The 15,413-nt window shown below is 51.9% G+C and overlaps 1 protein-coding gene across 3 annotated transcripts in view; it reads left to right on the top strand.

Annotated features, from left to right (window-relative positions):
- The window catches only part of Ssbp3 (single stranded DNA binding protein 3), a 146,793-nt gene that overhangs the window by 117,371 nt on the left and 14,009 nt on the right, over window positions 1–15,413 (top strand). For 2 of the 3 annotated variants that reach the window (XM_036178523.1, XM_036178524.1), the window contains exons 6-8: window positions 6,960–7,019; window positions 9,617–9,683; window positions 9,780–9,856. In XM_036178523.1, coding sequence (XP_036034416.1) covers window positions 6,960–7,019; window positions 9,617–9,683; window positions 9,780–9,856 — 204 coding nt within the window. Of the gene's footprint in view, window positions 1–5,946; window positions 6,028–6,959; window positions 7,020–9,616; window positions 9,684–9,779; window positions 9,857–15,413 lie in introns of all 3 variants that reach the window. The other variant, XM_036178525.1, reaches the window with a different exon arrangement.

Genomic DNA, 15,413 nt, shown 5'->3' on the forward strand with positions numbered 1-15,413 from the left:
GGATGTGTGATCCTTGGAGATAACAGTCTAATAGTGACTCCCTTACAGTAGCCCATAGATTAAAACGCTTCAGTACCAGGCCTAGGTCCCCACCTTCGTGTAAGCACACCTTTTCCTGAACTGGGGCTGCCTGGATTCCACCCTGCGGGCCCAGACTGCCCAGGGCACATTTACACGCTTCAGGGTCCTGCCTCCTGCCGCTCTGCCATGGCCACTGCTTGTCTAACTTCCTCCTGACTTGGTTTCTGTCTCTGATGCTGCTGTGGTCATGGTTTCACTTTGGTCTCTCCAGCCAGCCTTCAGCTTCAGAAGTTGCTCGTGTCTCCAGTGCTTAACATACACATGGCACAGAGGATGGTACCCAGTAGTCAGATGGACCAGCTGCAGCAAGCTGTGCGGCCTGCCCATTAGTCTGAATGCTGGGTATTTTTCCTTTGCCCCCACCCCCCAAAGGTGGCCAATTACACAGATAACAGACACGTAGTGTCCAGCCAACATGTCCAGCAGGCAGGTGGCCACTAGTTCCACAAGGCCTTCATACTCTACTGCTGACTGATAAAACCCAGAGTCCACAGTGTTAGGTGGGAATGTCATGGGGTCTTACTTTACCCTTTGAAACTACGTCTTTAAGTCCCCTTTCCAATGACCTCTGAGGACAAAAGTCAGATTTGGCCTAGATGGTAATGACACTACCATTACAAAGCACTGTCCCAGCCCTTGGGACTGGGTATTAACGAAGAACCTAGATGATGAGTCAAGGGCCTAGGCCACAAAGCCATGGCTCTAACCCTGGTGTCACAGCCTTCACCTTATGCCTGCTCCTTCCAAGTGTGTGTAGGTACTCCTGGGGGAGTGTAGGTGGCATTTAAGAACACATACATTTTCTTTTCTCCTTTAAAAATTAGTATATGTTTGGTTTTCTCTTATCTTCTTTATTATATTAAAGAACTGTCATCCTTTACCCCAGAGTCATTTAGAGTACCAACTTGGTCAGTCTGTTGCTACCCACATGTTATCTTAGTTCCTCGAACTCAAGCATTAGAGGTACCTCCCAGAGCTTTTTGAGGTTCCTTGATGGTAGCTGTGTGGTCCCCTCACTGCACAGGCCCTGTCCTGGATGTTCTAATGGGGCAAACAACAATCATTGTTGCCCCAGAGCTCTGTACACACCACCACCTGACAAGCAGGCTGTTGGCCGAGGCTTGCAAGATACTCTGGCTTTCCTCGGGCTGTGGACGTTCATGGCAAACACCCTGACCCAGGCCAGAACCAGCCAGCCACATTGCCATTTTCCCTGTCAGAGACAAGAATGCCTGAGAGGCCCATCGTGAGCTGGGCCTCACTGCTGCAGTGTCTACATAGATGGCTCCATTTCTCTTCAGGAGGCCTGAGACTCAGGGATGTTAGGGAATTGGACTCACCACATCTACATCGAGGCTTTCCCCATCACGCCCTAGTGCATCTCTCCAAAGCTTGGGTACGGGGCGTAGCCAGATTGTGGCAGGCAGGGCTCCTGCTGGCAGTTGTGAAATGCTTTTCTGCAAAGACCCCCCCTCCCCCATCTTCGAGCTACAGGAGTGCTGCTCCCTACCATGCTGGTGCCCGTAAAGGCCTTTCCACTAAACCATCAGCATCCAGACTGTAAGGTTCTGTGAAATGGCCGAACGCTTGCCTCCATCACACCGTAACAGAGCCTCCCAGGCCTTGCCTAAGTGGCGCTCACAGCCTGCTGGATATAACACTACTTAATGCTGAAATTACAGGAAAAAGAAGGAGAAGGAAGTGTGGGAGTTCCGGTGTCTGAAGGCAGCAATCTAGAGGCAACTTTAAGGGAAGGGCAAATCCATGAACAGGGTCGGGGCAGTATCAAGGCCACACAGAACATGGGTGTGTTTGCTACCTTTTCCAAAATTCAGGAGCTGGGATTGCCCTTCACTTGGTACCCCCTACCCCAACCTCAGGTCCCTGTCTCCACTACATTGACAGTGAGGGTAGTAGATATGTCTGATCTACTGCAGGAGCTCCCGGGGCTTCCTAGAGCAGATCTATACTCTGCAGCTACTCTGTGCCTCAGTTTACCTCTCTGGGTAGCAAGAGGGAGCTAGGCATCATTAACACTGGGCCAGGAGCACTCCTGGACACTGATGTGCTGCTCATGGGCTTGCAGGATGGTGGACTTCTCCAGATCCCTGGGCCCCAGAGTCAGGCTTTGAAATCTACCTGCTCCCCTTACTCAGTAACTTCAGAGCTAATGAGTACGTTCCCCTTTCTGAGCTCTGTTCCTGGCTGTGAAAGGGTGTGGCTGGTGGTCCTTACGTCGCAGTACGTAGGATTAAGTGAGCTGGTGCAGGCAAAAGCCCATTCTCCCCTATGTTGTCAGAATTGGTTTTGCTCATCAGTGAGAGGCCAGGAGCAGCCAATGACAAAGCTAGAATTTGAACCCAGTTTTTCCCTCCCCAGGCCCCATTTCTTTAAAAACAGATGTAGATGGGGACTTAGTGTGTCACAGAGAGAACCCTGGTGAATGAGTTAGGAGGCAAATAGGTAGTTTCTGGTAGGCCCTAGTCCTAGCCCAGTCCCTAGCCTGGGCTCTCCTTCCCTATAAATGAAGGACATTAGGGAGGGGGGCGGCTGTCACTGTAGGGCCATCCATAAGTAGGTGATTACTGGAGCCGTGCTCAGCCATCCTGATCCACCCTAATGTTGTACAGTTCTTGTGGCAGAAACCCCCAGCACCCTTGAGGGAATGAGCCTTGGCCAGCCATGCTTCTAGACAAAGCTATTTTAGGGTCTTCAAAAGGTCCCCGATAGCTGAACTCCAAGAAGGCCCATGGGAACTTGTCCTGCCTGGGAAACTGATCACTGGGACACCCCCCTCCTCTCATCACGCCCAGCTCACTTGTTTGGTCTCTGGGCATGTTCACGAGAACCACCTCCCATCCCCGCAAAGGTCAGAAACCTCCAGCAAGGCCTTTGTTTGTTTTGTCCTACGTCCTGTGTAGTTTTGCCCTCGCAGAACCAGTTGAAAAGACCATGGCGTTCCCTTTCTGTAAACCAACCGGCAGCTTTCTGGAAAGGCCAGTGCGGCCACTGGTTGTCGGCTGAAGGAAACGGCAGTGGAGCCTCCGCACGTTCTCGTGGAGGCGGCAATGCAACTGTCGTTTTCTCAGGGCAGCGGAGATTTCTCTGAACATAATGCTATGCTTTTCTCCTGAGGATGTGCCAGGCTGTGAGGGGTTCCTTCTGGGGTGCTGCAGTCTGAAGGACACAGCCCAGTCACACAGCGCAGTAAGACTATGGCCAGGCCGAGGACAGATAGTAGGGGTCCTGAGAACCTGAGCGACCCACTGGCACATGGGAAGCTTTTTGCTTCTGACCCATACAGCAGGCTCTGCGAAAGGCCAGGGGCTGTGCCTGGAAGTTTATAAAGCCTCAGTCAGAGGTGATGTGTCCCCTCAGGGAGATGACTTGAACCTCATCTGAATTGAGGTTGCTATGGGGTTTTCTCTCAGGGAGATGACTTGAACCTCATCTGAATTGAGGTTGCTATGGGGTTTTCTCTCTGGGCGATCTCCGGTGGCCTGGGCCAGGATTCTCTGGCCCACCTTAACATCCATAAGGAGACATAGGAACTGCTGATCCCCCAGTTCAACAGCCCCCTTCCCTCCCTGTCTCCCTCCACATGCCAGGGCCTCACCAATAGCCTCGTTCTGTGTTGTGTCTGCCTGGGTGACAAACTTACCGTCTCCACGTGTTCAAAACCCCCTTGCCTTCTAGCCAGGCTTCAGACCTGGTGTTGAGCACTGAGCCTCAAGACAGCCATCCTGTGAGGCCCCAAGGTGCGCACCTGTGGGTGCCTCAAGTCCTTCCTCTACTCAGCAAGTGAGGTAGCCACTAGGAACCACACAGGTGTGAGGGGTTTGCCCCAAACAGCCTGCTTGCTCTGCAGACACACTTCCATGACCAGGGGAGGGAGGCGGCATTCCCTGTTGCCAAGAGCTGAGGGACCAGCACGTGAGCCTTTGCCCCCTCTTGGCAGCTGGACCTTACCCTTGAGCTCTCTTCCTCCGTTCTTTTTCATTTTCTTTTTTTTTGGGGGGTTGGCTTCAAATTATCTTGTTTTGTTTACATTACACCCAAGTTTTGTGGTACAAAAGACTTGCAGGTGCAAATATGTCCCGCCTTCATTAACTTCCCCTCCCTTTTTAATTTATGTGATTTCAATTTTCCTTCCCTGTACTGTTAATTAGGGGACCTTCTAATCAGTACCATTATCACAGTGGTATTCATGTTTAGGAAAGCCGCTAAACAAATGCCTGCAAAATTGCTAAATGGCTAATTAATGTCTGTTAATTAAGAAAATTGCTCATGGTAACAAACCATGCCGTTGCTGGCAGCCGCTAGAAAGACACACACTTGTTGAAATTAGTAGCGTGGCAGGTAGGGGAACATCTGCTCCTCCAAGCTTTCCGGAAGTGAACAGCCCCTCGCTTGGCCAAGAGGCTCTAGGCCTGTCCCCGGTGGTGCCCTCGGCCGCTGGACAGCCCTTGCCTCTTGTTCTGCACACTTCTTTGTTACCTCTGCCTCACCTCCTCCCCCACCTCCTCCCCAGCCCCTCAGTGAGACTGAGGATGGAACCAGTCACTGTGGCTAACTTGTAGTTTTTCCTTTGAAAAAAGTAGCTTTCCTTCCCCTTCATGAGCATCTGGAGTTTTCCTCCAAAATCACTTCCAATGCTCAGGGGCAGTCAAGGTGGAGAATAGTGCACTGGGATGTGTGACTGACTCATGCCCCTACCCCGAGTCCAGGTCCCAATGGCCTGTTGGCCAGAAGGGGCTTCTGTGGCAAACTGTCAGTGACCCACAGTGGGAAACTTCTGTGACATTGTCTTCTGCACACTAGAAGTTCTGAAGAGATAACGCTCCTTATGATACATAAAGGCTCCCTGATATTTTCTTTTCCTTTTGTTTTTGTTGTGTTTGGACTTACTGTGTTAATATCGGCACTCACTCATGGGTTATAACCCACAGTTTGACCAACTCTGTGGGTTAAGTGAACTCATCTCCTCATGTTTGGTAGGGAGTCGAGGTAAGGCTAGCCCAGAGCTCTGGGCCAGCTTGGACTGCCGGTGGTTCACTGTCACTGGGGTGAGGAACTGGGCCCTCCACCCCTGAACTTTACTCTCACTCCTAGAGGTGGTGTGGCTGTCATCCAGTCTCTTCATGCCTTGGGACCTGTCGTAGTGTCGAAGAGACACTGCCGTACAGAGCTGTGTTGAGCTGTAGGTAAATTCATGAACCATGGAGCCCTGGCACTGGGCGGACGCGTGGCGACCGTCTGTGTTCCCCATTGGCTTAGAAGCTAGTGCCACCTGCTCCTCTGCTTCTGTCTGGTTCAGCCACCATTCCCTCCGTCCCGCTTCCACCCAGCAGGCCCTTAACAAATGCTGTCCCAGATGACCCGCTCTCCGTCTATCAGACTGTGAGCTCCTTGAGGGCAGGGACGTCACCTGATTCCTTGCGTGTCTTCTGAAAAGTGGTACTTGCAGGATTGCATCTGGGTCCAGGGGCCCCGTCTGTACCATGGTCTGAGTCAACCAGCGTATTTAACATGGCAAACTCTGTTCAGCGGTAGCCTGTGTCCGGCCCTCGCTCCTGTGTGCTTTGATGAAGGTGCTTTGTTTATTTTTCTGTTGTTGTTGTTTTTTCCAAATCCCCTGTGAATGTTCTGGTCAGCCTCCCTCCTTCCCGCCTGCCCGCCCGCCGTTGTTCGCCATTGAACCAGGACCCAAGCAGCGCTCCGCCACCTCCCGCCAGCCACAGCCCACCACCCGCACGCCCGCCCGCCGCCACTCTGCGTTTTGGTTTAATTTTTGTTCTTTTAAGCTGCTTCTGCGCTTCTCCATGTGCTGTGATCTAAACCTGCCTCTACTGTCTGGCCTCACAGGGTCCTCCGGGGTCACAGCCCTCGCCGCACGCACAGCCTCCACCTCACAATCCCAGCAGCATGATGGGACCCCACAGTCAGGTAAACTCACTGTGGCTCACCGGCCCACCAGCCGGGGGGCGCGGGGCAGGAGGAAGAAGAGAGCCCGCAGAGGAAAAACAAAAATCACAATGTGCTCCAGCAGTGCCTTCCAGTCATAATTGACAAGTTTAATTGAAACCTCTCTCTATATTTTTCTAAAGACAGTCTTCATTTCTTGGACATCCCACGCAGTTTGGAAATGAAACCAAGAGAAAAGAAACAAAACTATTTCTGTGACCTTGTCAGTGGCCTCTATGTTTTTGTTTTTTCCTCTCTCACTCTTGTTTGATTTTGAGTTTGATCAATCATTTGTTTGTAACCAAGGCTGCATCCCTGGCCTTTTCTTTGTGCACTCTCGCTGCTGAGAAAGCTTTCTCGCCCATTTCCCGCATTAAGTTAGGGAGCCCGCTGTCCCTTACTGTTTTTTGTTTTGTTTTTCTTTTTTTTTTCCCCATCCATGTTTTCCCATGAGTCCTTGCTCCCTTCCCACTCCTCCCTGTTGATGGTTTCTCTGTGTGTGCTTGTGTGTGTGCTTGTGTGTGCAGGGTGTCCTGCTTTGTCTGCAGACCTGAAGATGTGCCGTCTCTCTCCGTTTCTGGTTGTTTTATTTGCCCTTGTGGAGAGCAGTGGCAGTCTCCTTTGCCCTGCATTGAGTAAGCTATTCTGCATCCTGGGTGAAGTCCCAGCCGCTGCCCCTCCACCCAAAGTAGACTCCTGCAAGCCAGTGCAGGTTGGGAGACGCGTTGTGTTGTGTGGATCTTTTGTTCCTCTGCCCACGGGAAGTTTTGCCTGGAAGGAAGAGGCTGCCGGACTAGAGAGATCTTTAAAGAGCACTAGTTGTAGTGAACTGGACTTTGCAGGGTGCAAAGCAGTTGTGTTTGTCACTGTTTAGTAGTTCAGGCTGTCATTGAACTAATTCCCTGTAATTACAGCCTTTTATGTCACCGCGATATGCAGGCGGCCCCAGGCCTCCGATCAGAATGGGAAACCAGGTACAGTACCTTTTCTTGTTTTCTCCCCCCCCTCACCCCGCCCCACCCCCAAGCCATCCTTAGGCCTAGAGAGACCTGGACTGTCAAAAGTCTAAGAGGTGGAGGACGAGGTGTTAAGGTGGGGTTTAAACTTGCTCAAGGGTCTGCTCTGAGTCCGTGGTCCACATTTAACCTGCCTGTCACAGGAGGCTGGCTGTATTCAGAGAGACGCAGCTTTTGTAGAGAAAGTGGTAACGACCCTAACCCTCCCTTCCAGCCCCTTCTTGGAAGAGGGTCTTCCTCCTTAATGAAGTCCATTGACAAAGTGCATTTCCCCCCCCCTGGAAGCTTTTGAGATTGCCAAGGCTGGTAAATATAATCCTGCTATTAGAGGGTGAATGTCGTGTAGGAATGCTTAGATCAGGCAGGAGCCTGGCTGCGGAGGGAGCACAGTGTTTGTGAGATTTCCAGCAGTCTGCCTGCTTCCCCGAAACAAGGAAGGATTTGTTCATTCATATAATTAGGAAAGTATCCTGCTTACGAAGAGGGCTTTTCAGCCCAGGGTCACATACCTTCTTCTGGACCTTTGGGCTTGGCAGTTTATGGTGGGCAGCCTTTCCTTGGTCCAGCCCCTCAGGGTGGATTGCTGAAGAAGTACAGATGTCTCTGCTGAGGTGGACAGACAAACTAATGGAGGTGTAGGGGAGATTTTTCTTCATGCCAAAACATTTTTTTTTTAAGCCAAAATTCTTCCAATGACTTAGCAAAAAATCTTTAAAGAAATAAAAATCTGACAGCATCCCCAGCACACCCAGATCTGGAAATAGAGTCACTTAGGTTGGCACTCTCTGGGGTTTCTCTGGGTGAGAAAGCCCAGGAGACGTGATATGGGGACCGTGGAGGAAGCTCTCTGGTGTGAAGCTGCCCAGCATACTTCCACCTTGCTATTTTCCTCCCCCGACTCCTTTGTTTTCTCCAGCACAAAGGGGGCAAATTTAGACAAAAGGAATTGAGAAACCCAGGGTTTTTAGCAACATGGGCTTCTTGAGTATGTCACAGATGAGGGAGCAGGAGGAGGGAGGGAGGAGGGACTTTCACAAGGACAGGGCTGTAGAAGAGCAGGCTTAGCCCCAAGGGCATCGCTGTCCCCTGTGGGCCACTAGGGGGTCCACACAACAAGATTATGACCCCCACCCCCAGGGCTGTGTTTCCTTCTCAGGTATGAAGGCATCAGCCTCCTAGTGTTCCTACCCCTGTTTCAGATGCCCCACTGCAGATAGTAATTCCCAGACCCCTTAACCTGTACTTTCCCCAGCTGAAACCCCTGGCAGATTTAGAAGCTACAAAGGATGCTGTACAAAATGTGGCCATTGTTAGTGCTATCTGGACAGGATAGGTGGGGTGTACCTGTACTGGAATCTAGGAGGCCCAAATCCCTGACCTCCATTAAAAACCACCAGTCCAGATGGGCAGATGCAGACCAGCCAGGTGAGTCATGGTTCAGAAACTTGAAGGGAAAGAGGGGGAGCAGGTAAATTCGGGGTGCAGGGACCCAGCCTCACCAGCTCCCCAGGCAGTCAGAAACAGCAGGTGACGGTCCCGCTTTGTGGACCTGAGATGCAGCCTAGCCAGAGGAGTTGCCTCAGCCTGTGCTCCTGTTCTGAAGCTGAAGAAGCCGGGAGTTGTCCCTTCCACTCCGGCTCCTTGTTGAGCCTGATTAGCGTTGTCTGCCAGCCAGAGGCAGAGCTCTGCCCGGTTGGCCTACTGTAGCAGTCAAGGCTGGGGACAGTCACAGGCCCCCAGCCTCCACAAGCATTGGCATCTTCCACCAGGAGCTGTGGCCCTCTATCACCAAGGCTTTTCTCCAGGAGCCAAGAGCTCCTCTTTGGCCTAAAGGTCCCACGGGACATGTTGCCCCGCCCCCCTGCTGTCCTCTTCTTTTTCACATTACAGCCGGAATAACTTTGTCCCAAGTAAATAACTTTTAGTCTGTTTTCATATTACCCTAGCCCTTTTTGACGATTCTCATACTAGAACCTACTACTCCAAGAGCAACCTGTTCCTCTACCGGCCGATGCTTTGCAGCCTCTGGGGTGGGAGCAGTTGGGAGCTGGGAGGCCTGGGTGGCTCTGCTGACCAGGCTCAAGGTCTTAGCGCTCTGGACCTCAGTTAGCCCCACCTGAACCTGCCTGGCTTACCTGTGAAGGCCTCCTGTGGTGATAGCTCTGAACCAGTGGCTCCCTCCGAGTCCTTGTTATCTGGAGAACTTAGATGAGTTCCATCTTGGAAGCAAAAGGAAGGTGGGATTGGACTTAAAGCGAAGCCCCTGGAGTCCCATGTGCTGCCCCTTGGGTGAAGCTGGAGTGAAGCCATAGCTTGCCTCGTTTCTGGACTGCAGATGTGCAAGTTCAGATGGAGAGCCTAGCTTCCGCTTTATTCCTTCCTGATGCTACAGTGTTGACACATGCATGCAAGAATGTCTGCGCTGCCTTCCAGAGCTGGGGCATCCTACCCAGCTCGCAGAGATGGCCTCAGGAAGGCTGGATAGGGCAGGCAGATGTGTCTTCTACCCCAACTCTAGGAGCAGTGACTCAGGCTGTGTCTTGTGTCTCTCGCAGCCTCCAGGAGGAGTTCCTGGGACACAGCCATTGCTGCCCAATTCCATGGATCCCACACGACAGCAAGGTAGAGAGGGCAGGCAGGGTGGGTGGCCTGGGGACTGGGAGGGTTCCTCTTTGCTCTACTCCTAACAGCCCATGGCTCATCCATTTTCTTCCACAGGTCACCCCAACATGGGAGGGTCAATGCAGCGAATGAACCCTCCCCGAGGCATGGGGCCCATGGGGCCTGGCCCACAGGTAACCAGCTGCCTGCCTGTCTGTCCATCTGTCTCCCCTGCCATCTGTGTGCACCCGCCTTCTCTCCTTTCTCCACGGTCTGTCGGTCTCCCACAGTCTGGCTCTCAGTTAGAAGGAAGGGCACATTCAGGTCCCCAACTCCCTCCCTGCCTGTGGGGCTGGGTGGGAATAGCCTCTGGGTAGACAGTGGGCAGACCTGATAACCCCAGAGAACCTGGGCACAGGGTGCAGCCAGGGAATCATCCAGATGGCAGACTCTTCCAGGGTCAAGTGTCACAAGGTGTGAAATGGGATCCTCAGAGATCCAAAGCCTCTTTCCCATCCTAAGTGGAACAGACTTAAGAGAGCTCGGTGACACCTCAGTGATGGAACAAGTCAAGTGAGTGGTGATGGTGTCCCTGGATGACTCACTGGGACACCTGTGCACCCCAGGAGGCAGTCTCACCCCCTGACAAATGGGGGTCTCTGTCCGTGTTCTCAGACGACGGGCCAGCTGTGATCCAAAGCTGGCCTCACTGCCCCCAGGCTTCTGCTCCGTGTTGCTTTTGACCAGTGGGCTCCATTATCAAGAAAGGGTGGTTTAAAGCGCGGAGGGTCCTTTTGTAGCGCCCTGTGTCTATCTACAGCTGAACAGAGTGGTTCTCCCCTTGGACACACCACACGGGAGAGTACACAGGGGTCTCCCAGGCTGTTCCTGCTCTGGGAACTTGCACTTTCTCCAACTCCTCTGAGTATTTGAGTGTGGCAGGGTTGTTCCATTTCCAGAAGTCAGAGAGCAGCTGTGGATAGTGGAAGTGGGCGGGTTTTATTCTCTAGAATGTTCCTTCCCTTTTCTGCCCTCTTCCGACGTCTTACTTTGTCTCTCCATCTGTATTATAGGTGACTGGGATTCTTTGGGTTCCCTCCTCGGGTTTCCAGTTCCTCTGGGGCTGAAGTTGTGTTCTCCTGCCCCAGGTGCTCGATTTTGTAGGGAAACCTGTCGTACAAACCCAAAAGCATCCACTCCTTCCCAGAATCCCACAGCACCAACCTGCCGCTTTTTCTGTGGTGTTGAAAGATTTTAGGGCAGTCCTGGCCTCGATCCTCCAGGGAAGAGCGCCACAGTAGTCATGACTTTGGTGCTTTATTTCATTCTATCCCAAGTCTCCCAGAGTTCTGTTTCCCCCTTCCTGTCATCTTGAGCTGACCACAGGACTGCCCTTGGACAGGGCAGAGGGCAGGATCTGAAGGTTCAGCATCTTCTGTCCAGAGTCAGAAGTGGGTCTCCGTCCCCTTGGCCTGAGTGTAGGGTATTCACTGCTGCCGAGGGATTGGTGGTGTTGGCTTTTCAGTGTGGTACAGGATCCGAATGATGCAAGATGAGGTCTTGGTTCCCCTGTGGGGACTCTGAGAAGTTCGACAACCCTGTCTTTAAGATGAATAAGCACAGTGTCCACACTGTAAGGTGCTGAGAGGACTCGATGCTCAGGGTGATCCCTGGGCCTTGGTAGCCTCCATAAAGAAACATACGTTTTCTAACTTTAAGAACTTAAAACTGGCTAGAGAGATGGCTCAGTGGCTAAAAGCACTGGCTGTTCTTCCAGAGGACCCGGGTTCAATTCCCAGCACTCACATGGCAGCTCATGACTGTCTGTAACTCCAGTTCCAGGGGGATACCTTCACACCAATGTACATAAAATAAAGTTAAATTAAAACAAACAAACAAACAAAACTTCTGGGTCTGGTGGTGGTTCACACCTTTCACCGCAGCATTCGAGATAGGAATCAGAGGCAACTGGAGCTCTGTGAGTTCCTGGCCGGCCAGTGCTACATAGTGAGACCCTGTCCAAGTACTTAGCAAGTTCCAGGCCAGCTAAGGAAGCAGAACTTAAGACCAGAGTTCAGGATTCTGGTTGTTTAGGTTCGATTAGGCTTTCTTTTTCTGGTAAAGTCATTAACAGCTTCTTAGGCCTAATAGTGAGGTTGAGTGAGGCTAGAGGGTGGTTATAGCTCAGTGGCAGAGCTTTTGCCTAACATGTATATGGCCCTTGATTCCATCCCCCACTTCACAAAAAGTACAACTGAAAAAAGATGCGATCTAGAAATGTGCCTCCGTGGGTAGAACACCTGCCTGGCATTCATGGGGCCCAGATGTGACCCCAGCACTTGGGAGGTATCAACAGGAGAATCAGTTCAAGTCATCCCCAACTACACAGTGAGTTTGAGGCTAGCCTGGACTACATGAGGACCTGTCTCAAAGAACTAGAGTAAGAACAAGAATTTAGCAGTCAGAATAATGTTATCAGTGAGACCACAGACTATTCCAGAAGTTTAGCTTTTCTCTTGGCTCCTGAATATCATACCATATAAGTCTAGCACACTCTTATGAAGAGGCAGGGTCCTAGAGTCTGAGATCCCTCTTGCCTTGGAGGGCCTAAGGTGCTTTGTTTATATCACTCAGAACATGCTAGGTAGGGTGTAATATTAAATCCCAAAACTGAATCCCCATACCCACTTAGCTCTGAGGCAAGAAGGTCCCTGGACCAGGGACAGTCAGTCAGGGTCATCTAGGATATAGCCAAGAAGTTTGGGACCCTGTCTTTGTGACTGTTCTATTACTGTGAAGAAACATCATGACCAGGGCAACTTAAAAAGGAAGGCATTTAATTGGGGGCTTGCTTACAGTTTCATCATGGTGGGGAGTCTGGAGGCAGGCAGGCAAACGTGATGCTAGAGCCATAGCTGAGAGCTTACATCTTAGCTACAAGTTACAGGCAGAAAGAGAGACTGAGCCTGCTGTGTGCTTTTGAAACCCCATTGCCCACCTTGTGACACACCTTCTCAACAAGTGTGCCTCCTCCAACCAGGCCACACCTCCTAATCCTTCCAAACAGTTCCACTAACTGGGAACCAGGCATTTGAACATGAGCCTGTGGAGACCTTTCTCTTTCAAACCACTACAAATCCCAAGGCTTTGAACTACAGGGGGAGACTCCCATCATTTCCCTGACTGCTGAGGCTCCTGCCCAGGCACAGTAGTGGACAAGCGGAAGGGACCTTCAACTTGGTGCTGGGAGACACTGCTCTCTCCTGACTCAGCTCTTATTCCTGTTTGACGAAGAGATGCCAGGAGATGACACTTTATGAGGCAGGGGAGGGGTGTCTGTGAACATTCTGTTTCCTGTCTGCAGGGTCTGTGGTGTGCCTTCTGACCTAGGCCTTTAGGGGCAGCCAGCCCTTCAGGCAGCATAATTGAACACCACTCTGTGAGTCGTGTTGTGCTGAGGCTAGACATAGAGGTAGGACACCACTTGTATGTCCCCTAGTGAAGAATCAGAATGTATTTGGCTAGTGACCCCTCTAGAATTTTTTGGAAGGAGGTGGGAAGCAGATACAGCGTGGTCTAGGGCTGTTTTATAGGTTTCAAAACCAGGTAGAGTGGCATTCCAGTTTTTGATCCTGTATCCTATTTCGGCCCAAAGGAATGAGCAGACAGGCATCACCCAGTCTTTTTCCTCCAGGGTCTATGATGGTTTTAGCATGCAGAATTACCAGCTGGGGAGAGGCAGTACTTCCACTTAATCCATTTCCATCTAAAACTCGTGTGTGTTAACATGAGGTAGCGAGTGCCCTGTTGTCCAGGATCTGGAGAGTGAATTCTTAGACAACACTGTTTTTCGGGCTCCTGGTCACCCTGGGTAAAGCAAGTTCAAGCCCCTCCGAGACTCTGGGTACCAGCCAATCCAAGGCTGCTTCCATAGCAGTTATGACGTTCTGGCCAGAGCTAGCTAGACTCAGACCACCATCCCAGTTTGTCTATATTTAGCAAGTTCAAATAGAGGACATTCTCCAGGGACAGTCCTGTACCACCTGGAGAAAGTGAATCCCCCCCAGGGCCCCAAAGACCCAAGGCTGATACACACTCAGTGCTTCAGAAGGACAGCTTACTCTGTACAGAGCACCCAAGAGGGAGTGAGGCCCTGGGGAGCCTCCTGTAGCCCAGGCACCCTGGCTTAAAGCAAAATGGGAGACTGGCCCATCCACTGTCCAGAAAACCGCCTGTCTGGCTTCAGGTTCCTCTGCAGATGTGTCTAGTGATAGATGGTTCTTCCCATTTGAGGAGAAAGCTAGCATGGGGCAGGTGATAGGAAGCGTGAGAAAGACTCCCCCTGAGGGAGGTAGAGAGAGCAGCCCCTTCCTGCCGGCCCAGACTTGTCGCCTGGTCCAGCAGAGCTGTTGAGCAGGTACCTCTGTTCACCAGCTAGGAGTGAGGAAGGGAGAGAGGCCTTGGGGGCATGTCCTGCCCGTCACTGCAGAGAATTGCTGAGGAAGGGGGAGGACAGCTCCTGTTTAGCACCCAGTCAGCGGGCAGGAGCTGGGACAGAGAGAGAGGTCCTGTTTCTCCAGCACCTCCAGAACCTAGGTGCCGATCTTCCAGTCCCATGTGGACTTGTTCTCCAAACCTGGTTTCAGCTCAGCTTCTGTTCCTGCCTTACTGGATGGGCAAGTGTCTGGCCTTTCTGGGCCTCCAGATTGTCATCTGTGAAGTGGGAAGTATGGAATGACCCTTTGGGGTGTGCATCTGTAGGAGGAAGACTTGCCAGAGCTCGGTGCCGGATGCCACCTTGTTAGCAAGCTGGGTAGGATTGGAATCCTTTGCCTGCATCTCCCATCTGGGTCAGTGTCTTAGGGTTTCTGTGCTGTGAAGAGACACCGTGACTGTGGGAACTCTAAACCATTTCATTGAGAGTGAGTGGCTCCTTACAGTTTCAGAGGTTCAGTCCATCATCATCATTGTGAAGGGGAACATGGCAGCGTGCAGATAGACCTGGTCCTGGAGCTGAGGGTGCTACATCTTGCAGGCAGCAGGAGGTCGCTTAAGAAAAAGAGACCTCAAGGCCCGCCCCCACAACAACACACTTCCTCCAGCGATGCCACACCTCCTAGTGCCTCCTCCTTTAGGGGCCATTTTCTTTGCAGCCACCACAGGCAGCATTCTGCGTCCCTGGATAGCCTTCTTTTGGCCCATGCTTTGTGCTGTGACAGCACCCTGGCCCCCGTTAGCCCTGGAGTGTGAGGCTTGCCTCTTCCTGGGAGAAGGGCAGGTGTGTAGCTCTAGCACCTGGAAGATCATTCTCATGGACCATAATGAGCTAGCTCCCTATGAGGGTTGAATGGGGGCCGAAACACTCTGTGATTCCACAGCAGCACTAAGGGCTGTGGTACGTCTGCTCTGCTACTGTCCTCGCTGGTCACCATGTGCCCCTTGGCTCTCAGAGCACCTCAGAACCAAAACTTCACAGTCAGCATGGGTCCCTGTAAAGCTACAGGCACCTGGCCTCTTTGTCCCTGTTTTATAGACAAAACAGGGTTGTGGCCCTGCAGGCAGAGCCTGGCCCTTATCCCAGCTTAGCAGTAACCCTTCTGCTCCTTGGGCGCCTCATTTTATAATCTCCGAGGGAGTTGCTGTGACTGCTGAACGGCCACAGTGCACATAAAACAGGTGGCACAGTTTTATCCTCCATAATGAGGACTGTCATTTATGTAGTTGCCGGAGTCAACAGCAAGTGGCCAAGCT

This window comes from Onychomys torridus, chromosome 2 (genome assembly GCF_903995425.1).
Source record: "Onychomys torridus chromosome 2, mOncTor1.1, whole genome shotgun sequence".
NCBI classification, from domain to species: Eukaryota; Metazoa; Chordata; class Mammalia; order Rodentia; family Cricetidae; genus Onychomys; species Onychomys torridus.